The sequence below is a fragment of the Oryzias latipes genome, chromosome 23, assembly GCF_002234675.1.
Source record: "Oryzias latipes chromosome 23, ASM223467v1".
NCBI classification, from domain to species: Eukaryota; Metazoa; Chordata; class Actinopteri; order Beloniformes; family Adrianichthyidae; genus Oryzias; species Oryzias latipes.
Window position 1 is genome coordinate 14,009,815 of NC_019881.2, and position 27,353 is coordinate 14,037,167.

General features: G+C 39.7%; 2 protein-coding genes across 7 annotated transcripts in view; one reads left to right on the top strand and one right to left on the bottom strand.

Annotated features, from left to right (window-relative positions):
• wnt5b (Wnt family member 5B) overlaps positions 1–27,353 on the bottom strand; it is an 87,240-nt gene that overhangs the window by 27,397 nt on the left and 32,490 nt on the right. For 4 of the 6 annotated variants that reach the window (XM_011491001.3, XM_011491002.3, XM_020713977.2 and 1 more), the window contains exon 2: positions 6,188–6,255. The exons of the other annotated variants lie outside the window; for them this stretch is intronic. In XM_011491001.3, coding sequence (XP_011489303.1) covers positions 6,188–6,255 — 68 coding nt within the window. The remainder of the gene's footprint in view (positions 1–6,187; positions 6,256–27,353) is intronic. 6 annotated transcript variants of the gene reach the window in all.
• LOC101161934 (F-box/LRR-repeat protein 14) lies at positions 1,446–5,360 on the top strand. Its single transcript, XM_004083024.4, has one exon. The coding sequence runs from the start codon at positions 2,055–2,057 to the stop codon at positions 3,255–3,257; it is 1,203 nt and encodes a 400-aa protein (XP_004083072.1). The 5' UTR covers positions 1,446–2,054; the 3' UTR covers positions 3,258–5,360.

A 27,353-nucleotide genomic window follows, 5' to 3' on the forward strand; every position in this document is an offset into this window, starting at 1 on the left:
ATAACAATGGTGACAAAGTTGCTCCCAGCTGCACCTTTTTGGGGGAGAACCAATGTATTCTGCAAGCTCCTTTCGACATTTTCCCCCTAACCTTATCCCTGCTGGCTGTTACTGTACTCCTCTCTCATCAGCTCTCCCTCGTTTATGTAGCCTCTCTGTCACAGTTCACACGCGTCAGCAAAAGACAGTCTTAGTAGATGGCATTCCTTTCCCATGAAAAATATTTACATAGGAAAACATGAAAAGACACACAGTCCAGTGTCTGAGCTTAAACACATGCAAATGTGTGTTTGCATATGTTTACATATGAATTCATGCTGCAAAAATGACATTGAGCATGAAAGGGGATTGTAGGGGAGGAAAATTTACAAAGGGAATGAATACTAGAAAAATTGTATTAGCATTAATAAATAGTATAGTAAAAATAACAATAATAGAAAAAAAATACTTTTCCACATTTACTAGTTTTTCAGTGCAGACAAACTCCCTGAGAGAAAGTCTTTTGTTATCCTCGCATCAAAACACAGAACATAATTGGGTCCAGATATGATGCAACAGATTCTCTTTAGTTCTTTAGGAGAGACTTCAGAAAAACAAAATCTCTCTCATTTTTTGGGGCCATTCCATTCAACAAACTTTTTTTAGAGCGCATGGTTGTTAAACTGTTCTTGTTTAGCACTAGCTGGTGTATTTAAAAAAAGGACTGAAATTGTGACCAATCAGCATATCTTGAACATAAAGACCCACTTTGAGCTTAATTCTTTTTTTTTAAATATATGTCCTCCATCGTCAGAAAAATGCAACAAGAACATATTAAAAACACTATTTTCACATTTTAATGTAAGCTATGTTTGTTTTACTTTAACTCTTCAGCAAAAGACAATTCAATATATAAACAAACTTCTGATACCTGAACGTTCACATTTAGTCGTAAAAATCTAAAAAAGTTAGAGAAAAATCAGAGGGACAAAGAATCAGACTGATATTAACAATGCTGCTGGTTTAAACAGATCCCCATAAACAATAAATAAATAAACAATGTCGTCAGGGGGAAAAACGCAATCATAATATTTAATGTACTGAGCAGGACTTCAGTTGGTCTGATTCTTGTGTGGTCCGCTCAAAGGGTTAAAGCCCAAAGTGAACTGAATTGTAAGAAGTTGGTTTCCAAGGGAAACTGTTCGCACCGTTCCAGCTGAGGAGGGACAAACCAACTGAGTCACACAGAGGGGGCAGGGGTAAGCGGACAATACCGAGAGATCGAATTTTAATTGTTTCCCACATCCAGTGTTGAAATGTATAATTAGTTGTCATTATTAAATAACAAAATATTTAAGATAAAGTTATCTCGGGTGTTTGACTTCAAAGAGCGCTTGCTATTAGCGCCGCTGCTTCCCCGCCCCCCTCCCGTGCAGTCGGAGTGCTAAGGTTCCTGCCAAGTCGGTTTGAAAAGAGCAGACAAAGGCTTTGAGCCCAGGACGCTCCTCTCTGCCTCTCGCTTTGCTCACAAAGCCAGCCCAAGTCGCTCTTTTCTGCTTTTTCTGTCATGGAGCTGTTTTTGAGAAGCGGCGTTACGTGTGCAGAGTTTGTTTTTACTCTTTCTGTTTGAAATGTACGACCGTTTAGATCCCCGTTTGGCCGCGAGAGTAAGACGTTTTGTGGGTATAATACAAGGAAGCGTCGTCTGAGAGAGGGGGAAGGACTGACGCTTTTTCCTCCTCTCCTCCTCTTTCTTCCTTTCGCCCCCTCTCCTGCTCTTTTGGCGGATAGAGGGGCAGAGGCGAGGAAAAGAAACCATTTTTGTCTTTAAAAAAAAACATTTGAATCCTGCTGCGCAACCAACCGATCACGTGGCACCAGAGAGAGTTGGATCAATATAGAACAGTTAAGTGAGAGAAAAGGAAGAAACCCACAACTTCTATTTCTTTTTCACTTCTGTGGACAACTGTGACTGCTTGTAGTTGACTTGCAGCAGTGCCGGACTGAGTTCTTCATTTTTTTCTTCTTTGGAGGTGTGGAGTATTGATTCTTATATGCCTGGGTTTTGAAAAACAATGGAGACGCACATTTCGTGCCTCTTCCCGGAAATTTTGGCCATGATTTTCAGTTATCTGGACGTGAGGGACAAAGGCAGGGTAGCCCAAGTGTGTATGGCTTGGAGGGATGCAGCCTACCACAAGTCTGTGTGGAGGGGGGTAGAAGCCAAGCTGCACCTCCGCCGGGCAAACCCTTCCTTGTTTCCCAGCCTCCAAGCCAGGGGGATCCGGAGGGTCCAGATCTTGTCTCTGCGCCGCAGCTTGAGCTATGTCATCCAGGGCATGCCTAACATCGAGTCGCTCAATCTGTCCGGCTGCTACAACCTCACGGATAACGGGCTGGGCCACGCGTTCGTGCAGGAGATCCCATCACTTCGGGTTCTGAATTTAAGTCTGTGCAAGCAGATCACAGACTCCAGTTTAGGAAGGATCGCTCAGTATCTGAAGAACTTGGAAATGTTAGAACTTGGGGGCTGTAGCAACATCACCAACACTGGGCTTCTGTTGGTTGCCTGGGGCCTCCACAGACTCAAGAGCCTTAATCTGAGGTCCTGCAGGCATGTCTCAGATGTGGGGATTGGACATTTGGCTGGCATGACTCGTAGCGCGGCGGAGGGCTGCCTGAACCTTGAGTACCTGACCCTTCAAGATTGTCAGAAGCTGACAGACCTGTCACTTAAACACATTTCCAAGGGGCTGACCAAGCTGCGGGTGCTGAACCTGAGTTTCTGTGGGGGGATCTCAGACGCTGGGATGATCCACCTCTCCCACATGGGCTCCCTGTGGAGCCTCAACTTGCGCTCTTGTGACAACATCAGTGACACAGGAACCATGCACCTTGCCATGGGCAGCCTCAGGCTCTCCGGACTTGATGTTTCCTTCTGTGACAAGATCGGGGACCAGACCCTGGCGTACATCGCTCAGGGTTTGTACCAGCTGAAGTCCCTCTCCCTGTGCTCATGCCACATCTCTGACGACGGTATCAACCGGATGGTGAGGCAGATGCATGAGCTGAGGACCCTGAACATCGGACAGTGCGTGCGCATCACAGACAAAGGGCTGGAGCTCATAGCGGACCACTTGACCCAACTGGTGGGCATCGACTTGTATGGATGTACCAAGATCACCAAGAGGGGACTGGAAAGGATCACGCAGCTCCCCTGCCTTAAAGTGCTGAACCTGGGACTTTGGCAGATGACAGAGAGTGAGAAAGTGAGGTGATCAGTAATGTTTGCTTTGTGTGTGAATGCGTGTGTGTGCTCATTATTTGGATTTTGTTGGATGGAGAGGGAACACTCGAAGAAGGAGTTTGGGTGGAAAATGGGCTGTTTTCTTATTTAAAAAGAAAAAAAAACCCTCCTCGTTCCTTTTTACAAGATGAACCTTTTTCACACAACAGCTTTCTGTTTCAATGTTGCATTTTTCTCTTATTTTGTTGGCCTTGCAGGACTTTTATTTTGCTATGGTTTCATTTTTTTTCATAGAAAGCAAGCAAAAAGTTCATATATCTTAATAAATATTTTGATTTAATTTTAACTTTTAATATATCATGAAGTTTGACTTGAAAGCAAATCAATCAATTGACAATATCTTGAGTGCTAAGATTTTCAGAAGTTTGCAAATCAAGCTGGCATCCATCCAAACTTAATTTTCCTTTTTTTATTTTTATTTTTTTACTCAAATCAAAGAGAGGCTGTTAAACAATAGATGTATTTTTGCAATGAGTTTGGATTTGATGACAGCCATCACGCCTGAAAACATGAGGCTACCTCGTATGTGGTTAATTTTTCAAAGGGTGTATACTGTTAAAACGGATCAAAATGAAGTGAAGTGTAGAACAGGAGAAAATGTGCCTAAAGGGACTGCGTCTGCCCCCTCCCCCAACCAACCATCCCCTCCCTCTTTCCCTCCTTCGTTTATGAGCAGAGGCAGAAAAAACGACAAGTACACAATCTCACTACTGTTAATTTTCTCATTGTAAACAGCAACAATTTATCTGAAAGAGCTAGAAAAGTGCAGTCCGCCTGCAAGAACACACCGCTTTATGCAAAACTCAAAATACCCGCTAGTGTGCACAAGATTTTGTTTCCGTCTTTCTTTGGGGGGTAAAGTCTAACTTTATTGCCCCTTTGACCAACCTAAAGGAGACTAGATTAGAGCCTAGCAGAAATACCTGTAGCGATTCTCTAAAGACAGAAATCCAGAGGAATGTTAAGCTACGTACACATCGCCCTTGGCAACGCACGGTCAAGCGGCCACTTTTAATGAAAAGTCTATGTAAACACGCTAAAACTGATGTTTTGGGACTCTGCATTCAAAAGGGTCTAGGTACAAGATGCACGATCAAAAACCAGGTCAAACCTTGACCAATCAGGGACTCAGATTTTGTAGTGACGTATGGACCAGTCGGAGAAACTCGCAAATGATGGCAATCCATTGCAAAGATGCTAGCAATGAACCGAACTGTTTCCGTTTTGTGTCGCATTTGTGAGATCAGCACTGCTTTGACGAGACTTTCGAATCATAGGTGGTGGACTTACGCTAGTAAACAGTAGAAAAAGAACAAGAAGCCCCTTCCTGCTTATCCAGTGTGAACACTACGGGCTAAATGCGTTAAAAATGTGTGTTCCTGAACGCGCCTGGTGTGTACGTAGCTTTACATTTAAAAACCAAGCTACACTATTAACACATTGTTTGTCCTTATAGGATTGCAATGCTGTAGGTATTTTTGTATATTTTTTGCTGATGAAGAAAAAACATGAGTACTTCAAATTGAAGTGATTTCTGTGTCTTACCCTTTATATTGATAGAAACAAATCAGGGTTCGTCTCTTTTCTTCTTATATTGATACCAACACCACCTTGATCATATTGCTCTCATCAATGCAGAGTGAGGTCCTTCTCCCCACCGCCCCATCCTTGACCCCCACCCTGCCTGTCACCACCTCTCTGAATAAAAATACCCTTAAATCCATTCGGAGACATGCTCAGAATAAGGAGTAATCGATTATTTTCCTTCGTCTCTTGTTACAAGCATAACGCCTCTGTTCCTCTGTCCTTTCACACACACACATTCAGGCTGTACACACATGCACACGTGCACACTGATGCCAGTGTGCACGCATTTTTAATGTAATGCAATGACCTGCTAGAAAATGAATATAAGGATGTGCGTCCTGCTGACAAAGCTGTGTGTGTTTGACAATAAGAAGATGTACTGTATATTATGTGTTTGTAAAGAAGAAAAAAAAGGCAGAATCCCAAATGAAATTGTTTTATATTCTTACGGTTAAAACAATTAAAGATATTTATATAATGAACTCAAGAGAGCGGTGTGGATTGTGTTTGATTGTTGTCCCTGTTCCAGAATGATCTACGTCATATTTAGATTATTTTAATCTATTCAGCCTTGTTTATTTGAACGCGTTACTCCTAATAACCGCCCTCACGTTTGGGACTATTGTCCGAGATCAGTCTAGTCTTGCTTCTCAGAAAAGGCTGGAAAAAAAATCTCTTGTTTTATTATTTATGAGGTGACTCAAAATGGATGCTTGCTGTCTTCATTTGGCTGCAGCGCCCGTGTAATTAATTATCACCATGGCGTTTTTTAAACCCTGCTGTTTTTTTTTTCCTTTTCATCATTGACATCTCCTCTTCCCGCAAATGCTGCAGGAAGGTGTTGAGCCAGACGTCGCAGACAAGTTTAAGGTTTTTTCTGCTCCACGTGTGGCAGACATGCATTTGCACGCTAATGAGATTTTGAAGTTAGTGATGGCACGATTCCGTCTTTTTTCCCACCATCGGGATGCATCCTGTTTTGGAAGTGACGCCGTGGACGCACACGTGGCCAGACAGTAGCCACTGTCAATCTATAGAAGTGAGAAAGACAGCAGGTTCTGCACCCCCCACCACCTCTCCATCTCTTTCCCCTCTTGTTCAGTCACGCATGCCAGATCCTAGACCACGCAGGAGACCCCCCCCCATTCCCTGCTCTCTCATTGCCTGCCCCCTCACTAGCCCCCACAGTCTCTTCCTTTTAGCATTCCTCACCATCATTCAAAGCATTTAGCATTTTCTCCCTCCTGACTCAGTCCGCAGGGATTTAAGGGAAAAAGGCCAACAACAGGGATTGTTGACCAAAAGGGAACTCACACACAGAACGTCAAGGTTTTCGGTTTCTGAAGTTTTCCTCAGCTGGCCTTGGGTCTTGGGCAGCAGGCCTGAAACAAATGCACAAAAAATGCATTCAAGTTGTTAAGAAAAGCTCAACACTGTGAAAACGTTGATTTTATCCCCCTTTGTCTCCAAATTCTGACTTTCAGCTTGCACACATCCATCCGATTCAGGATTCGGACAACAGTGGTGTCACACACGGGTACAGAAAGATCTCCAGCAGGCTGAAATGCAGACTGGGGAAGATACAATCAGCTGCATTCACATGATAATGTGATACTTTATTAATCCCCACAGGGGGAAACTCTTTGTCCAGTACCCTTCTGAAGGGGTCACAGGTCAGAGCCTGCTTTAGAGCACAACCACTAGAACTTTTGGGGGAGTTGTATCCAAACAGGATGAAGAGCTGCAATGGGAAGTTACCTTCGTCACCCTGTTGCTGGTTTGTGAGGCCAGCTCTCATCTGAACGTACCGGTACTTAAAATAACAAGTTCCTTTTTTTACCCTAAAACATTAAAGGAGAATAACAATCTGTCCATAATGTGCATATTACCATTTCTCAATTTGCATTTGGAACAGACAGAGTGAACTCTGCTCGGGACTTTTACTGCAGAATCCGAGATTCATTGTGACAATGCATTGATAAGTGAATCTTTTCTTTGAACCATGAGGCAACTCGCAAGACAAATAGTACTTTACTCAGCCGTCGAAGTAACCAAAGGCTGGTTATATTTTTAAAAAAGGCCATGACCTCTTCATAGTGTCACTGTTCAGAGCCCAGTGTTACAGAGTACTTTAAAGGTAACACTTCCCTGTTCACTTCTCTTAAGCGGAATTTCTCTTCCCCTTTCATAAAAATGAAAACACATTTACAGTCAGTAAGGTGGAATTGCTTTGATTCAACCTGCATGCTTCAAATCTCAAAACAAAGATAAAAACTTCAAATAGATTATAACTTTTTGTTGAATGATCTATAAGTATTTACAGATATGTATTGTTTTGACCTTTAATGCATATGTAGAGCTTACTTTATTGGCTGCAGAAGCTTGTGTTCTAGTTTATTGGATAAAAATCCCCACAGATTTATTTATTAATGATTTTCAGCGGTGAGGTTATGATTGTACTACATATAATGTAGTACAACCCTCTTTTTACACTTTTTGAGTTTAAAAAGATTTGTTCAGTTAGAGCAACTCTTGTGTCAAAATTACATCTATGTTGATCTTATTTCAGAAAGTGTAAATCTGACAAGTTTATTTAAAAATCTGTCATCTTAACAAGCAGCTATAGGAGTTTTAATTCCAATCCATATTCAATTAGCTGGTTTTCACTTCATTTTTTGTCTGCCAAAGGATGGGGTCTCCTCTTATTTATCTTTTAGCAAGTCCAGTAGCTAAAATGATCTTTTTTTTAATACTAGAACAAAGAATAAAGTTAAACTAAAATATTTTCAATTGTAATACATTGCTCATTTTTAAATGATCAAAATTTCCTTAAAAAAAGATCAATCTGTGTCTCAACGACTTCTTTTGTGAAGAAAAGAAAGATCTTATTGATTTTATTTTATATTGACTTGTTTGTTCGTCTGTATTTTGCATTTTAAATAATTCCGAGGCCAGTCTTAGTCCTCTCTGACTGGTGTGATCAGGCACTGAACAACATTTTGCATCACCACTAATGAAGTGCAGCACTAGAAAATGACTCATCAAATGCATAACTAGCACATGCACCTGCATGCAGCATGAGTCATCAACTTTTAAAAAAATTTTATAGTGAATAAAAAAACTAAGAAATATATATAGACTTGCGGTTACTGATTTATAAAAAATATCTTTAAAAATAAAACGTTTCCGACTTTGTCAGGTTGAAATGTTACGAGTGGGGACACGGCTGAGGCTTAGTTTATTTAGACTTTATTTAGACTACCAAAACTCTTCTGTGTCAATTCATATATTTATATATATATTAGTTTTTTGCTGATTAAATTTTTATTTAAAGATTTGTTAAATCTCTCCTAGGAAGTTTTTTGTATTGTGAATTTTGAGTACAAAGACAATTTAAAGTTGTCGGTGTTTCCCTTTCGGCTCATCCCATCAGGGGTCGTCACAGTGAATGAGTCGCATGGTAAACTTAGCAATGTTTTACGCCAGATGCCCTTCCTTACGCAACCCTCTCAAAGCAACCGGGCTTGGGACTGGCACAGAAGTAGAGAAGGGAACAGGGAGCAGCCCGGAGTCGAACCCTGGTTTCACGGACGAAAGGCGCCGCAAACCAGCACGAGCTAAACCGGCTCCACAAAGACATTTTAAAGTGCTTTACATAAAACATTAAAGGCTCTATATCATGCAAATCCACTTTTTTTTTTACTTTTCAGGTCTATTATAATGCTCATTCCTCACAAAAACAACCCCAAAGCGGTATTTTGATCCATTTAAGCATTTCTGAGTATTCCTCTAAAAACTTTGCGCTTTGAGCTCCAGCCCCTCCTAATCCATGAAAACGAGCAGGTCCTCACACTAGCCGTAGTTACATGCGCAAAATATCAGACGCAGCTACAGTGACTTAGATAAGTGAAGAACAGCCTCTTCCAGGAAGATTCTGTGCTGCTAGCTCCGCCCCCAAGCTGCCTCACAAACCCACTTTCTCCTCTGAGCTAGCGGGGATTGGCTAAAATGGCTTAGTCCTTACAAGCACAATATGCACATCCATCTTTGCAAACGTTTGATTGTTGTTTGTTTTTGTGGGTGAGACCCAGACACGCTTGCGAGGCCGGCCCTAGGATGACGTCATGAAATGGGCGGCACCCATAAGGAGTGATAGCTGGTGCCTCAGAGATCGAGTCGTCTTACCTCAGAGTAGGAAAAGGGCACAGGAAAATAACTCTCATTTCATAAAATAATCTTTCTTTAGTGTGCTCAATATAATATATTATCATATATATGAATATAGTTTACTCATAAAGGCTTAAGTGAAGCATTATATAGGCCGTATAAAGAAAACATGTTAAATGTTTGATTGTTAAAAAAAGTTTTAAATAAAGTTAAAATGAACTGAATTGAAAGTAAGCTTAAAGTAACAGTGAGGATGTACATTTTTGAATATAAACTAATCAAATGCAGCTTAGATCAGGTGGGTCTATAGCCTGCATTCAAATAAACTGTCTGTTTCAGCAGATCTAAGGCTTTTGGAAGTCTGTTCCAGATCTGTGAAACATGGAAGCTAAATGCAGCTTCTCAATTTTTGGATGGACTCTAGGAACTGACAAAAAGCCGGATCTAGACCAGTGGAGAAGTCTGGTTGGAGCATTCTGCTTCTGGGGGTTAATCGTGTGTTATGATGCTAAACAAATCAAAGCAACAGAACTTTAAATCTCTAATATCCTCTGGCAGAGAGGCAGTCAGACCTCAGAACTGGATTGATGTGGTCAAATGTTTTGGTACTTGTGAGAACCCGAGCAGCAGAGTTTTAATAAGCTGCAGTTTCCGGTTTGATTTTTTTGGTAGTCTTCTAAAAAACACTGTTATAGTGGTCAAGTCGACTAAAGATGAATACATGAACTCGTTTCAGTTTATCCAGTTAATGCTTAGACATCAGATCTTTAATTCTCGAAATATTCTAAAGATAACTGTTGGCTTATATTTTGACTATCAAAATGCAGGTCTGTGTCCATCACTATACCAAAGTTTCTGGCCTGGTTGGTGGTTTTTAGAAGATTAGATTGAAGCTCTGTAGTGACCTCCAACAGTTTCTCTTTAGCTCCAAAGACAATAACATCAGTTTTTTTTGTTTATGTTTAGGTGAAGTAAGTTGTGGCAGGACCAGTCATTAATGTCCTAAAATGCATTTACCAAGAGCCTGTACGGGGCCTCAGTCTGCTGGTGTCAATGTAACATACATCTGTGCGTCATCTGTGTATCTGTGGTAACTAACGTTATTGTTCTTTTTAACCTGGGCCAGTGGAAGCATGTACATGTTCAGTGGAAGTGGCCCCAGGATGAAGCCAAAGAAGTTCCTTTTGCAAACTGCTGGTAGACAAAATCTAGTAACAAGAAATGTAAATTTACATTATTGAAACTTATTGCAGGGAGTTCCTCTGTAGCACATGCAAAGGGGTGCCTTCCTACATATTCATTTCTAAAATGTTGTCAGACAATTCTTTTCTTGCTTGGGCTCTAATGTTATGTTCACACCGGGCTCGGAAACGAGCGACCTCTTCTAATGAAAAGTCTATGCGAACACTCGCATATTGCACGTTTTGTGCTCTCGCGTTCGTGTGTCACAATTTTTAAGTCAGTTTTCGGGCTCTACGTGCAAAATGTGAAGTGAATGCACGCTGAAAGTTAAAGCAGTTAAATTTTGACGAATCAGGGACTCGGATTTGGTAGTGTCCCTTTCAAAACATGGAAGTGCTAGCTAACCTTTTTGGCCTACACAAAATTGACTTCAGAGGAGAAATTAAAAATTGCGGTTTATGCCTGGCCAGAATTGTACAACTCCAAGTCTTTCATATATTGGAATAATGCTGTAAAGACAAAGCTTGGAGCAAGATTCACAAGATTCCCATTGCTTTGACATTATGCACCAAGCCTCTTCTGATTGTGAATACATGTGTCAGGTAGCGACAGACCTGTGTGAACACAGTATGTTAAAAGCGCATTCAAATACCCACGTTCAGCACATGCCAAGGTTGTACGTAGCTTGACAACACCACTTCTTCTAGGTTTGAGGTTTGTTTTTTCCAGTTAAAAAAAAACAAACTCATGTGACCTTGTGCTCCGGCTGGATAAAGCTTGCAACAGTCTCCAGCCTGACTGATTTGCACATACAGCTGTTTCCAAAAAAAAATTGTCAGAGGCTCAGTTCACGTGTGAAAACAGCTTTAATGAGCAAATTTTCTACCTTTCAACAGTCAGGCCACAGCAACCTGCTCTCTTCCCTTCAGTCTTTCAACAAGCTAAGCTCTCTGCAGACTTTCCATCTGCACTGTGCAGACATAATTAAAACAGAATCACATTTTTTCCCCTTATTCATACATTTAAGTAAGCAGCAGAATATCAAATTAAACAAAATCCTTTGACACGTTTGTTAACATGAAACATTTACAAGTTGACAGAGACTGAGAGCTGCTTCTCCTTTTTAGCTCTACTCCCGTGTTTGAATATCACAGCTGGCTGAGCAGAGCAGCCCTCAGATTTGTGAACACTTTTAACTCAAAGCTTTTCATGGCTTTTCTGTGTTCGTAGCAGTGCTAAAATGAAAGCATCGAATCATGCAGAAAATGACTTGATTCTCAACACATCTTGCTGGGATTCTTCTCTTCAAACCACAGATCTGGGTATTTGAATGACTGACAGCTCCTAGCAAGTTCATTCAAAAAAAATTGCCGCCACCTAAATAAGAACCACATTTCTGCTGCATGTAGGTCGCTGACAAAATCTTATTGTACTACAAAAGCTGCCTCTGTGTTTGAACTTTGCTGTGTATGTTGTAAAAGTTGAATTGTGACTCGTCACTTTGCGCTCTGAAACAAGTTTCCTGTCAGACAAAAAGGAACAGCTCTATGTATGTGTGCAAGTGTGTTTTACTGCCATCATTAAGGAGAAGTTCACCATTAACAGGGGAACTGGGACTATTCACAACAAAGCACTGTGGGTATTAGCATCAGAGTGTTATTGCCCTCCCCCTCATGCCTCCGTCTCTTTGGCTGCAAAAACTCCAAAACTGTTTTTTCCTGTCTGCCGCCTCGTCTGCCAGTCTTTTTTTTGGCCTGTCTGTGATGTATTCCTTTTCAACAAATGTTAAAGCGTTTTCTTCTTTTTCTTCCTGTTTTCAACGTCTTGCCGTTGCTTGGCCGTTTCCCCCTGTTTTAACCCTACATTTCCTCCCATGTCTTTCTCCTTCCTCCTCTATTTCTCTTTCATCTCATTCATTCATTCTTTTTTCTTCACCCCCCCAAATCTCACCGACTCCTTATCTGTCTCTCTCCCTCTTTCAGTCCTTACCTCTTAAATTGTGTTTCACCTGGTATTGAGGTGTCACTGATGTACAGTAGACATCTCTTTGAAGTCCCAGGGGCGGTGTGTTCATGTGTGTACATGTGTGCAAACAAACGCTGCGCTGTTTTTGATTTGGGGTTCTCTGAAGAAGTAACAGTAATGTATGAGCTCTCATCCTCTGACTTTTATTGCTCTTCATGTTTTGTTCTTTCATCAACAAATCAGTCATTTGTTTGAATGAATTTAAATAACAGACGAAGAAAACTTGAACTTTTTACTTTCATTCACAACACAAAAAGTAGGTTTGCTTTCTAAAGGTGCCAAGAACAGCATTGGTTTCAAACGAGACGTTTTTTCAGATAACCGTAAATGAATAATTCTTTGTGAAGCAAAAGTCACACACAAGGCGTTGTTGCAATGCAGCAAAAATACAACACAGCAGCAGGAGGAAAATGTTAAGATAGAAGTTTTTGGGTTAAAGGAAGACAATGACAGAGTAGGAGGAACATTTCTTGCAGAAGCTATAAAAAGAGTTAAATGAAACCTTGTTAACTGGGGTTGGAACATCATACTTAGTCCGGTTTCTTGGAAGTTCTGACCAATCACACAACTGTTCTTACACAAAAGGAACAAGTACAGAAACCAGGGGGAACTGTGACTTTAGATTTAAAGCAGATTTAAAAACTAAAAGCGAGTCTACCAAAAACACTACAGTATTCTTTTAACCGCAATGATAAATAGCCCAAACAGCATAGAAAAACACACAACTCGATTTTAAAACTTTTTTTGTCTCTTTTTTTTTTAATGCTAACATTGTCTAGTCATTGAAAGGTGACAGTCAAAATCAACTCTAAAACAAGACATGTTCCAAGAACTGACCGGCTTTTTTTGACCCAACTATTTGCATGGTTAAATGACGTCACATTATGCCAAGAAGGGGTCAATAAGAGAACAAAAAAACTGTCTGCATGTTGGCTCACTGCCATAGACATCTATTCATTGGACTTGTAGTCGCTGACTTCACCCACAGGATTCTGAGCAGCAAATATTAAGCCTGAAGTGGGACGGCCATGTTGACAGTACATGATTGGGTGGGACAAAGTAAAGTGAGAGTATTATTGAGTCTACTCATGGGTCCGCCCACCTGCCAATGAATAAGACACAGTCCTAATATTGGACACATTTGAGCTCAAAAAGTCGCATTAAAAAGACCCTAACTCCACACCTCCCTAAAGTGCTCATGAGTGATTTGAGTATAAAATCTATTTTTTCTTTAACATTAGACTCAAAAGGAGACCACTGTCTTTAGGCCCCAGTCTCCAGTGGTCAAGTGAGGAACTGCAACATTTGGTAAATCCCGGTTGGAATCCATGAACAGAAGGTGGGGAGCTGCTCGATACAAACCAATGAGCTTCATCTGCCAACCACCACCGGAACATAAAATGAATACATATTTTGTAATACTCTCTGGTATATTTTCAACACTGTACTGAAGCTTGGGGAAATCTGCTTTCCAACCTCTGTTTATATTTTACAGAAAGGGCTATCAATAATATTAACCAAGCAAAATCCCGATATCCACTTTAAGTCAAATTTAAAATACTAAAATCACCTGACTCTATGACATTCTTGATAGTTCCATTTCTGTTCAAAATAAGATATAGCTTTCTTCCAAATCGCTTATAAAGAAATGTTTTTTGAAAGAGAAGGAGGATACAGGTTAAGGGAGAACTGAATTTAAAATTAAACTCAAAAAGATTCAGCATTACAATAATTGGAGTAAAAAGTGGAATGATGTGATAATGACATGCTGATGATTGATAAATCTTCCGACAGACAATGATATTGATAATGAGAACATAATATGTAGATTTTCTGTTGTTGTTCTTTTTTATTTATAAGTTTATAAAAAAAAATATTGTTCTGTTTTGATGAAGTATGAGTCAGTCTTCATTGACATTTATTGCATGGATCCCTTTTTAAAAAATGTCATTTCTAAAATCTAAACTCAATTGTATAAAAAGTTCACTTGTGTTAAAAAATTAAACACGATCAGGTAATGTTGCAAAAAAGATAACAATTCCTCTCAAAGTTTTTTAGCAAATACATTTTTGGTCATGTTGCTGTGTTTAATATTTTCTTCTGTTCATTTTAGGTAAAACTCTGAAAGATATTTTACTCAGCACAAAAAAAGCGTAACAATGAGGAGAGGAGTTTAAAATAAAACTGGACTCAAAAGTACCTTTACTTTCTGGGTTTCTGGCTGGCATAGGGTGAAACAAGATAGAGAGGAGAAAAGGAAAAAAGCACCTCTGTCAGCTATTAACAGCACCCATCCTCCAGGGACGAAAAGAGAGGGTAGGGTGGAGAGAAAAAAGAAAAAAACCACGGAAAGTGGTGAAAAGCAGACCATAAACAAGGAAAGAGACGGATGAAAAAAGGAAAAACTGGTGAAAAAGAAAAGTAGAGAAAAGGAAAGGAATTTGTGAGTCACTGTTTAACTGTGGGCTGGGTTGCCATGTTAAAATACAGACTTGGGTACAGACACAAACTTTAACCAAATATTAACACTACCTATAGTTGGCAGAGCGCAGTTAGTGAAATTATTTATGCAAAAAAAATCCCGTCATTGCCCATCTCATAACTTACCGGCCAGCAGAACAGCTAATTAACTTCAGTTGGACACTGGGCCCACACACAAACATTGACAAGCATAGCCGGCTCCACATTCCTCTATAGGTAATGAGCTTCTTTCCAGCTTTTACAGCAAAAAATAAAAAAAGCAAAGGTGTCATCACCCACCCAGTTGTGGTCTTTAGAGAAGCTCTTCATAAATTCCAATTGTTTCTCTTTCTTTTGACTACATCTTATTGGGAGTGGTTATGCTACTCCATGTGCGCCAACATATTACACAGACTAAGGAAACAAACCACTAAATCTTTAATTTGCAGCCATAAGACATGTTAATTTAAAGTGAAACACTGGATTGTGTTGCTGAATCTTTTATAATAGCCTGGGCAATTACGATGGGATGCTGAGAATTATGCAGCATGTGATGCTGACTTCTGCTCCCTATTCCTGCTTCCTTGCACAGAACCCAGAGGAAAACGACAGGAATGCGAAGATGGAGAGGAGCTTGACATGAGTTTTTTTTTAGCTTTCTTTGTCTCAATGTGAAACCACGTGCAGCCCTGGCAGAAATGTGACAGATAACTGCTATGTGAAAAGCTAACAGGCTTGCACACACTCTAATTTGTCAGGTGAGATGATCCGGTAGCGTGGGAGCTGCGAAGAACTTGCTTGTCTTCCTGTGCACGTGATTCAATGTGCATGTGTATAATAATACACACATGCAGGTTTACGTTTGCCTCCAACTGCCGGCTCTCTGTCAGCTTGTCATTTAGGCATCAGTACAGAGGAACTTTTCCAGCCTCTCTCCTTATATTGTTCAGAATTTGTCATGCTCTTCTAAAACAGGAGAAAAGGGGAAAAAGAGCTAAAGGTTTGGAAGTTGTAGAGCATCAAATCTCATATCACCAAATAGTTTTATAATTTATATTAAATAGATATGAGAAGAAAAATAAAGATTGAAGATATAAGACATCCAAATGTGTGTTTTTCAAAGCTCCAAAAGCAATTTAGAGCCATAGTATTTGTGATATTTGGTCAAAATCATTGACTTTATAGGAGAAATGGACTGAGCAAGAGTGACGTCACTCATAAAAAATGGCTAAATGAAAAGAAGTCAATTCAATTTTTTCGCTGTATGGACGTCACCATGTGGGAGCCAGACAGTAAACTGTGATTGCTTCAAATTGGTTGAGTTATTGTTTCTATGGCAAGCACTTTAACCAATCAAGAGTGAGCTTGTTGGAAAACCACACCCCTGCCTTTTAAAAGCAGGCTTAGGAGAATTTTCCAATCCAATGTTTTGAACGTTGGACGTGAGACCACATACTTTTATTGAGGCATCTGATTGTCCAGTTTATAACTTAAATAAATTGCGCTTCATAAAAAATGTGAAAAAAGTAGAATTATCAAGAACATGCGTTATGTTATCCTGACAAATGCAATGACTGAATAAAAGCAGTTTATTTCTCAATAAAAGTTTATGGGATTTTGGCTTCTTCAAACCAACGGGTACTTTTCACATACAGGTCATATTTTTAGTCTTATTTTTTATTCTTGATGCTTGGAGCCATGAATATTTTGGCAGCTCACTGTTTGCATTTTGGAAATTGGAGTATAAAATTAGATAAAATTTAAAACTTCAACTGCAGAGGTTTTCATGAATTGGTCAAGTGGTCTTGGTTGAGAACCAAATGCAGCATTGACCTTCTGATGTACACCCCAGAACTCAAAAAGCAGTGGGATAAAGAGCCCAAAAATTAATTTAAAGCCTTGTAAAAACAGCTTAAATGTTCAAAGCATGGAGTGGTTCCTCCAAAGCTTTCTTCCTTCAGCTTCATAGAATATTTATTGATGCACCAGAATATGAACACCAAGAATGTCACATTTACACAGAGCTGGTGGGAGCCTAGCAGTTTCAAAGCTACTGCTATTGTTGTAAAAAGGGAGAAATACAGAATTTAATGACAGTGAAAGTGCCGATAATGCAAGAAACTTTCTAAAACCTGGACCAGCTTTGAGCCAGCAGACAGTAAGAAAACCTCCATCAAACAGTTGCTTAATATTCAGTGGATAAAGACATTACTGGGAGAGAGAATGGCACTCTTATCGCCCAGTAAGTGAATTACAGTCAATTTGCATGTTGAGTGAATTTAACTCAAAAGAGCCTCAGATCCAGAGCATGGCGTGCCCTATGATAACCAGCCCGTCTATTTCAGTTTGACAAAAGCTTTGTCCACATCAGACTTTTGATTGGCTTATATGTGTGCACATCTGTTTGCATTAGTATTGGATCATTGCTGGATTTTAAACAACAAGTGAGTGGTGGCAAAGAAAAGCAGAAAGATATAAAATTGTATTAAAATTTCTATGATTGCTAGACTTTCTTTTTAATTTTGCAAACTTGACATTCTTTTACGTTTCCCATAGTCTTTCAAAGTCAAAGACTGGTGGTTTGAAAGTCAAAGCATATGTTACACCACCACCACGCCCCATGGCGTGGAGAGGTTTCTGTGTGGAGTTTGCGTGTTCTCCCCGTGCATGTGTGGGCTTTCCCAGGGCTTCCTCCCACCGTCAAAAACATGCCTCATAGGTTAATTGGTAGCTCTAAAGTGTCCCTAGATGTGCTTGTGTGAGTGAGTGTTTGTGATTGTCTGTGACAGACTGGTGACCTGTCCAGGGTGTACTCCACCTTTCCCATCAGTAGCTGGGACAGGCTCTGACAGTTCCGTGACACTGGAAGGATACAGCAGGTTGGATAGATGGATGGATGAATGGATGGATGGATGGTTGGATGGATGCTACACCACTGTACAATATCGTGGAGGAAGTGACTTATTGCATTTCTGCATAGCAGTATATTTACGTTTAAAGTGTCAATGTGTTGTGGCCAATTTACGAAGGATTTAATATTTATTGTTTAACTACATTACACCAGCATTCATATAAACCGACTGAAAGGTTTTCCGTCATTCTTACTTTCTTATTGGAAAATCAAAAAAAGTTTTTTTCCAAATTCCAAATTATTCTTTCAGTCAACACAAGAAACTATGTTCTTTTTCAATTTTGAACACCTTTGAAGGAACTAAACTTGTAGAAAAAAAATTTGACACATAAAGAACTTTACGAGAGCAAACAAGGACAGGGTGTGATAATCACCCCAAGAAAGAAAGAGGCTTAAAAACAGACAAATAAAGAAATAAAGTAAGAAAAAGACATGGGAGCTGGAGTGAGAGTAGATGAAGAGAGAAACAGAGTGGAATACAAACAGTGGCTGTGGGTGTGTGTGCTTGTACACCAGGTGTGTGTCTGACATCCCCAAGGTCCTCCTGGCTGTCTTCTCCCATTGATTAGTTCATATTGATCTGGCCTGGCACAGACACTCTTGACACACACACGCAAGCGAGCTCACAGCATGGTTCACTTGATTTAGCCTGGCTTTGACACAGGAGACATAAGGGTACATTGTTAACACACACACACGCACAAACAGGTGCATGTAAACACACACACGTGCCAGCGGATGCGGACAAAAGAACATGTACAAAGAATCATTTTGTCTCTAAAAAGGAAACCATCTTTTTTCTGATGCACATACACAAGTATGCTTGTCAAACACTCACACCCACTGTTTGTTCATCAGCATTTGTTGTGTGGCAGGGATCAGCGAGCACATAAGAGGCAGGCGGTGAGTTAAAATCTTAACGCAAACTGGATAAAACATGGGTTTGTTTTTAACTAACTGTGTGATTCCTTAAACACTAAGTATATTGATGCACATGCTAAACATTTTTTAACATTCTTTGCATTTTAAAGTTAGTTTGGATGAAAATGCTGTAAATTTTGTTACTAAACAGTTTTTTATTGTCAATGAATTAAAAGAATTTTGCATGCAGACATTGAAAAGGAGCCTTTACATGAGAGCTCTTTGTCTAGAAATGCAGGAAATAAACACAATATTAGTATTTGGCAATAATGGCATAAAAGCGCAACAATTAGTGTTGGAAAAATAAAAATTGATGTTTTTTAATGTATATAATCTTGCTTTGACTTTAAAACTTGACAAATGAACACATCAGTATGTCTTCATCAGACTTTAGCCTGATATGTGACGACTTGTCAGTTTTCCTGTCAATTTGCTTCATAAATATAGACCCTGTGGTTCACTTTCTTTCTTTGTCATTATACACCGCACCAGAAGCTAACTGGTGCTTAAACTCTGTAACAGTTTCTGGTGTTACAGTGAGCTCTGTTGAGCCTGGCTTTAGTGGTAAAACACACAGCTAATGCGAAAACGGTGCTAGTGACAGAAAATCTACGGTAGTCAATCTACATGACAACACCATTTCACACAGTTACCAACAGTAAGGTTGGTGTCAGTGAGACAGTAAAGTATAAAATAAAAAAGAAAGAAAGAAAAAATCGTGTTTGGATGTTTGCTCTTGGATGTTTTTTGCTTATAAACCAAGTTGAATTGAACTAAACTTTGAGCCTTGGATGGAACTTAACTTAGTTTATTTAGGACTGTTTTTCTTAGGGTGTATTCTGACTGAACACATTTGGTTCGTTTAAAGTGAATCAGAGTTCGTTTTCCCTAATAATCTGGAGCAAATCTTCAGTCTGAATACACCCAAGCAGACCCTGGTCCGGGACCAGGAACCGCTCTCTGACCCATCTTTTAAGGTGGTCTCAGTATGAAAGCAAACCAAATGAAGGTGTACAATTTTTGCAGTCTTTCAGTCATTCATGGTGGAAAGGTAAAGCGCCCTTCGACAGCGGAAAACAGTTACCACAAGACAAAAGCTTGACTGATTCTACATTGATCCCCTGCAGACAGGACATTGGTCAGTGCTGACATTTATACTTGTGTACTGTTGTTCACTTCTGTGTTAACCCTGAAACGATAATAAATGAATAAAAATGAAGAGTCTAATGCGGGGATGTCCAAACTTTTTGCAAAGAGAGTCAGTTTTGGTGAGATAAAAATAAATCAAAGCCAACCATTCAGTCTAACATTCTTTGATCTATTTTAACAACATTTTCTTTCAACGGCATACTTTTCAAATCTTCACATAGAAAACAAATACATCTAACTACATTTTTACCTAAACTACTGTCAATTATTTGCAATTTTTTTTTGTTATATCTGAAGATTTGTGGGTCACAGAAAGCTTTTCTGTGACTTGAGTAACTGCAGTCAAACATAATCACTTGCTGCAAAAAGCACGAGTCCAAAGGCAGCAGCTAAAAATGCCAGGTTTGCAATTGGTGGGTTAAAGGACTAAGCAAACTCTATTTCAAATACAGAAGGAAAGACAATATAGTTAGTCAAGGTGCCCTTGAGCAAAACATCTCAGCTCAAAGTACTTTGGGGCTGTTGAGCAGCAACAGAAAAGCTGTGTTTTTGTTTGGGGCAGATCTCTGTGTGAGTGTTAGATGGTGTGTGCTTAGTGTTGGAATTTGTGTGTGGCTGTGTTTTCTGAATTTACAGTTATGACAGGCAGAGGAGAAAAACAAACAAGCAAAGAACATTGAAAAGCTGCTCATCAACAACCCGCCAAATGAAAAGACCATTTGTTTGGAGCAAAGCAATGCATGATGGGTTATGATGGCAGGTGTCCCACACAATCAAAACCAAACTAGAATTTGTACACCAAACATAGATCTTGTTATTTATCGTATAACGAGGATCGATGAGAAGCTTCCTTGTTTTTATTTATTGTTGCTCATAAGTCCTTAGTCACGTAACAATCTGTTACCTCCCTTTAGTTTTTTGTGCTCGTGAAAGCAAACTCTAAAAATCCAGTGTGGGCACGGCTACGCAAATACAGGCAATCACAGAGACATACACATGCAGCCTTCTGCTGCTGTGATGGCTCTGAGCTGTCAAAACAGCCTCGCTTGCCCTGCCCTTCCCTCACAAAAGCAGCTTGACTGAGCTTGTCTCTGCAGGCTCACAGAGACTGCTGTCTGTCCAGCCTCATTCCTCCCTTCCTCCTGACTTTTCATTCTCTTAGTAGTGAATCACATCATTTCAAGCTCCTCAAGCACAAAGACTTGCAACTATTTTAAAGCAATTGTCCCACAGATTTACGGTTTAAATGTGTAACATATTTCATTGTATATAAATATGTTACCACAGTAGTTAATTCTGCTTAACCGGGGCGAGGAGGGTTAGCTCAAATATTAGCTCAGGTCTTAAGAGGTTAATAATCTTCAGTACTGATTGTTAACCAGTTTAGTTCTGATGAAGTCATGTTCGGACTAAATGAAGATGTTAAGGTGCAGAGGGATACTTCTTAACTTTTATAATTGAATAAAAGAAAAAAAACATTAGTGGTCATCTTCTGACATTCCAGGTTCTTACTAAAGTCCACTAAAAGATGCTTTTGAGCGGTACAAGTTTAGCTAAGAACACAACTGTAAGCATAGGTTTAAAATTTTTTTTTTTTTTGTTAAAGACCTGCTCTGATGAAAATTGTGTTTTTGGTGTTTTTTGTGGCATTTTTCTGGCGATGGAAGACATACAAAAAGAAAATTGAGCTTAAAATTGCATTTCTGAGGATTTCCTTATCCAAATCCTTGTGAATCAAGAGCAGGTGAAAAAATTCAGTTTGAAAAAGATTTTATGGCTTAGGTTCAGGGGTGAGGGGTTGTAAGCTAGCGGGAGAGTGTTTAAACAGAGAGATCACAGTAAAACGGAGGAAAAGGACGGGGGTTGCTCCACACTCACTGTGCACACACTTGAGGTGAATTTCTAATAAACTACTGTTGCTCTGCAGGAACTACGTCTTAGAAAATGACAGTCTTTTTGGATTTTAGCTAAAAACAGCATAATTATAATTTTAAGATAAGATGGTATACGATAAGATATTCTTTATTGATCCTGCGTTGAGGAAATTCAATTGCTACATCAGATCAGTGCAAAAAAAGAAGAACAGCAGCAATGTGCAAAAAGAATGAAAGAGTATTTAAAAAGTACAAAAATACAAAAAATATTAACATTTAACAAAAAGAACAATCTACAAAAAAGTTTGATCCACCAATACAGCCTTAATGCTGAGTATCAAGCAGGGAGGCACTTTGAAGTCTTTGGTTTGACTCAGCCTGGATTTGAACTCACGACTTTCCAGTCTCAGGGCAGACACTTTATCATAAGGCCACAGCCGGTTTTGCCGGCCCTACTACACTCCATCCTCCACCTGGACTGGCCCTCAACCACCATTAGTATCAAGGCTTTGGGCTTTATCCATCTATAGTCCAAGCTTATCTTACCAGAATAAAGACGCAATCGTCCCAAAGACCACCATTTTGTCACAAATAATTCTTTATTTGCATTCCTTAGATGTCACATTTTATCTACAGTACCAGCCTTGAACCTTTTTCTTTTCCATCACTAGATTGTAGAAACAACATTGTGTTTAACTGAAATAAAGTCCTGATCACAGCAACCAGGGTTCCCAGTCATGGACATAGCCCCTGATCTCTCTGCATTATAGTTTAGCATCATGCTCTGTTTCTTTTTGCACTCTTAACCAGAAGGCACTCTGGGGTATTTCCAGTACGTGTCTGACACATTAAACCTCCTGTTGTTCCTAACATGTGTGCACAGATTAAGGTAAACAACATTCAACCTTCATACTGCAGATATTCTAAGTCCATTTGCAAAAAAAAAACCCAAACCCAATAAAACAAAAAACAAAAACTAAAAACTGTGGTTTCAAACCAGAGTTTCCAGGACAAACATCCTGTGACTCATTAAACCATTATCCTTCCAGCTCCTTCATGCATACCAGTACTTTGTTTTGGGCAGTAAACTAATCTTGCATGTCCTTGACGCATTTGCAGAGATGTAAAACTTTAACTTTTTACTCCATCCCCTATGTCACAAAGTCACACAGCCTCTATTTTTTTTACAGAAACTACCCACAGAATGCATTCAGGGTCAATAACCTGCAGCTGCCAGTGAAGTTCCTGTTGATTTTCCACTACAACACCTCACTGGCCTTTTTCCTATAAAGCATAAATCACATGAAAATAAACCAATGTTGTTTTTTTTTCACGGTCTGATATGCTTGCAGCCTTCTGCATACACACTAAGTGAGAACATCTTTCTCTCCCTCTCACACATGCTCACACAAAAGTTCAGTGTGTTTGGCCTGCAGGGTTTGCACAGCAGGGAAGAATCAACCGTATGGTGGACATGAGGATGAAGCCAAATTCGGCTGGTACACATGGTCTGTGGCCGCATTGCCTCGTGCGTTTTGTACGTGAGCGAGGGCAGCAGATCGAAGCCAACACTTGATTATATATTCGGGGGCAGAGTTCTCCTTAATGTAGGAGAATTTGCTTTCTCTCGAAGGCTGAGGAAAGGACGAATGAATGAAAAACACTCTTCTTACTATTACCTGCTACTGTCAAATGTGTCCTTGAGCAAGACTCTTATACTGTTAATCTGTCAAAAGCATTAAATCTAAAAACACAGCTCGCTCTGCTTCAATAATCGCCTCTCATTGCAACTGAAAGTTCAAGTTTTCGACTGCAGACAATGGAGAACTGTGTAAACCCATCAGATTGTGAGTTGGGGAGAGCCAACAGTGTCATTAGGAGATGTTAGTAATTCCACAACTATATGCAAATAGTTGTCTTTTGTATTTAGCAAGATGCAATCAGGTGTTTTCATTGTTATAAGACATGGTAACTGGTGTAGACTTTTACAGTACTTCCTAGTCACTGTCCCATTTACCTGTGGTCACACACATTCACAACACTGGCGCCAACCTATAACCACCAGGAGCAATGTGGGGCTCAGTTTTTTTCTCACATACACTTGGGCATGCATGGCGGGAACTCAACCTGCGATCTTTCGGACAGAGGTTGACCACTCTACCTCTGCACCAGGCCACCCCTATCCTGCATAAGATCCTCAACAGAACGAGCAGCTGTAAACAAACAAAAGCCTAATCCCTGTTGTGATATATGGAAAAAAAGTAAAAGTATTAGGTGAATGTTTTCAGCATTTCCACAGTAGTTCAATCAGATTGAGCATAAAAGTGTTGGAGGGCTAACAGATATCTTTTAACACAGTGGTGGCAAATCTTTCAGTACATTAAAACAATAAAAAGAGCCAAACCATGACACTACCACCACCAGATGGAATGCCATTTATTCTTAAAAAACATTTTGACCTACAGCAAGCTTAACATGAGGAGCAATGATGATTTTGGTGCGCAATAACTATTTTTACTTAGCAGCGTTGTCATCAACGCATCAAAGTGGTGACTACTTTAACATTAGGCAACAGACAAACTAACCCTGTTTATGTATGAGTATTGTATAGATTACTACTCATGCAAAAAAGGTAATAGTAGTCTTGTACATGGTAGAAACTGACTAACACAAATGGATTCCCTTCGAACTACACAAGAAGACATTAAGTTCGCAGGTTACACCAACAAACTTTATTGTTATAACAAATGTTGTAGCTAATTTACACAGAAATATACAAAATTAATTTTTCACAGAGCGTGAAGCGCCATTGTTACATACAGGCACTCTAAGGCAGTCAGTCTATTTGTACAGTTTTATGTATTGTGGAAAAGTAACATGTCCAAAAGGCTAAAGATGGAGGCAATTCAATTGCATGAGCATGTATGTATACAGCGTAAAATGGCAGCAGCATGCATTGAGTGGCTGCGTTGGAAAGCGTCTCGATTTGTTTTTGCCTCGCCAGTGCATGAAAATCATTTATTCATGTTTCACTCACCTTGTGTCTGTGTGTATTTGTGTAGCATGCACAAATAATTCAAGTCCTCCATGCATTCTGTGATGCTATTCACACCGGGCTCGGAAATGCGTGTTGAAATGACCACTACCAATGAAAAGTCTATATATACTTACGTAAATACGTGTTTCGGACTTCTGCGTTCTAAACACGTTCATGCAAGTTTTAAGTAGGTTTTTGGGCCTCTATGTACAAAGTGAGCAGCCATTGAATGCGTGTCAAAAGTTAATCAGAATCTCTGCTTGAATGCAAAAAAAGCTACATTCAGTGCAATAATCTCCTTTTAAACATAAATTTGTATTTTTTTTCTCTTTGTAAACACTCTTCTTTGACACTGTTTTATCTTCACGATTACCTCTGTGACCTCTGTAATTTATGAAAACCTTGTTTGCATGCATGCGTCTGTGTGGAGAATGGCTTTATAAATGTATTTATTCTTAAAGAAAAAGGAGGAAAGAGAGCGCGGTGAAAAGAAAAATACAGCTCCTGCATGTGTTGTGTCAGTTGACTTGACATCTGATCTTGCTGAGTATGGCATAGAAGAAAGTGCTGAAAGTACTCAGTGTGGGGGGGAATCCTGTGTGCTTTTGTGTGCATGTGTGAAAGTGTCTATGTGTGCGTTTGGGCCTCTTTTCTATGTGGGTGGTGAGGGGGAAGGAGGGGGGGGGGTGTAGGGTGTGTGCGAGGGCATTTAGTTTAAGTGTCAGCATGCCAGTGTGTATGTGTGTGGTGAGCAAGAAGAAAGGAAGGAGAAGCAGTCGGTGGAAGAGAGATGAGCAGCAGGGAGGGAAATGATGGAAGAAAAAAGGGTAAGAGGAGCAAAGAGGAATAGATGGATGAGATGGAGTGATGTAACAGGAGAAAATACTTCAAAGCTTGTGCGTCTCTTTTTCAATTTTGTTATTCCAATTTATGATCCGCAGCTCTTTATTCTTACAGATGTTTTATGAACTTTGTAAGTCATGAATGAATGTTACATATTGTCTTCTTTGCCTTTGTTGCCAAAACCCATCGTGAGTCTGTTAAAGAGCAGTTTGGTTGCACAAAAAACTAAACAAAACCAAAAAAAAAGAAATATGGTTTTTTACAAGCACCAAACACCAATTTATCTGTTTGCTCTTTGGATAAAAGTGTTTATTTACTGTTTATACATTCTCTAATGCTTGTGCATCAACAGAAATCATCAATATTTTCTTCCACAAAACATCACGTGGAGCTGATAATTATTCAAGGACTGGTCCACAGATGGAGCAGTGGCCTGAATTTAAGCTACAAAAAGGAATTATATAAAAACACTATATTATATATACACCAGACAAGACCCAAGGTGAAGGCTGTGCAAAGAGGCGCCTGAAACAATCCAGCACATAACTGCAGGGTGTAAGATGCTGGCAGGGAAAGCATACATGGAGCGCCACAATCAAGTGGATGGAATAATATACAGGAACATGTGTGCAGAATATGGACTGGAAACCCCAAGGTCAAAATGGGAAACACTCAGAAGGTGGTAGAGAATAAAAGGGCAAAGATACTGTGGGACTTCCAGATCCAGACTGATAGGATGGTAATGGTGAACCAACCAGTCATTGTAGTGGTGGATAAAGAACAGAGGAAAGCCGTTGTGGTGGATGTGGCAGTGCCAAGCGACGGAAACATCAGGAAGAACTGGAGAAAGCATAGAAGGTAAAGGTGACAGTGGTGCCCATGGTACTTGGAGCACTTGGGGCAGTAACCCTGGAGGAGTGGCTACAACGGATCCCTGGAAAGACCTCAGACCTCTCAGTCCAGAAAAGCGCAGTGCTAGGAACAGCAGGACCCTCAAGCTCCCAGGCCTCTGGTAGAATCAGTTCATTTTCCTATGATCCAACCAGATTGATCTGCTATACTATTATAAAATCGTATCAAAATGGTATAATCGATTATATCAATACTGTAAAATCCCATTTGGATTGAGAAACAGTAGGTTTATTTTAACATAACGTAAAAACGAGCAAGTGTAACACAGCGGACAACACGTGATGCAGCAAAACATTATCAAGCCATCATTACAGTCAAATGTGTGGAAACACTTTGGATTTTACTTTTTTATTTTACACTTAGTTATGTTGCAAGAAATACAAGGAATCTGGAAAGCTGCACCTGCACTGTTCAGGACCCAGGTATTTCTCTCTGAGTCACACTCGTTTAATTTTTGGCAAACGATTTCCTCGATCAATTTGAGGTCAGTGAATCCGATGGTTCAAAATGACCAAATATCAACTATAAATTGTATTGTCAACCACAAATTATGATGTAAATGGAATTGGTAAAATGGATTGTTACACCCCTAATATAAACATTATGTCACACTACACTGTGACTGATGACTCTCAGATAATGGCACCACCCACATATAAAACTTGTACCAATTGTCAGGTTTTGTAGAGATCGGTAAAAATTTCAGCAAGCAGAAAGTTATTTAAAAAAATTAGGAATAAATAGAGAAGGCAGGCTAAAGCCAAAAAACATTCAAAATTTGAAAGCTTCTGTCAGCAGCAGTGAGCAGTCAGCTGCAACGTCGTGTGAGTTCATATGATAAATGAACGATACAGGGGAGGAAGTCGGTGAGTTAGAAGCTGAACATCGGTGATGAAAGCTTTTCACCTTTTTTTGCTTTAAATGGAGCTGGAATCTGGCTCATGTTTCTAGCTCCTTCAAAGTCTGCCATAATGTTGCAATGTGGTTATATCTCAAGAA

Excerpts from the sequence above, each read along its gene's own strand:
- LOC101161934 (XM_004083024.4), top strand. The coding sequence starts at position 2,055 with ATGGAGACGCACATTTCGTGCCTCTTCCCGGAAATTTTGGCCATGATT.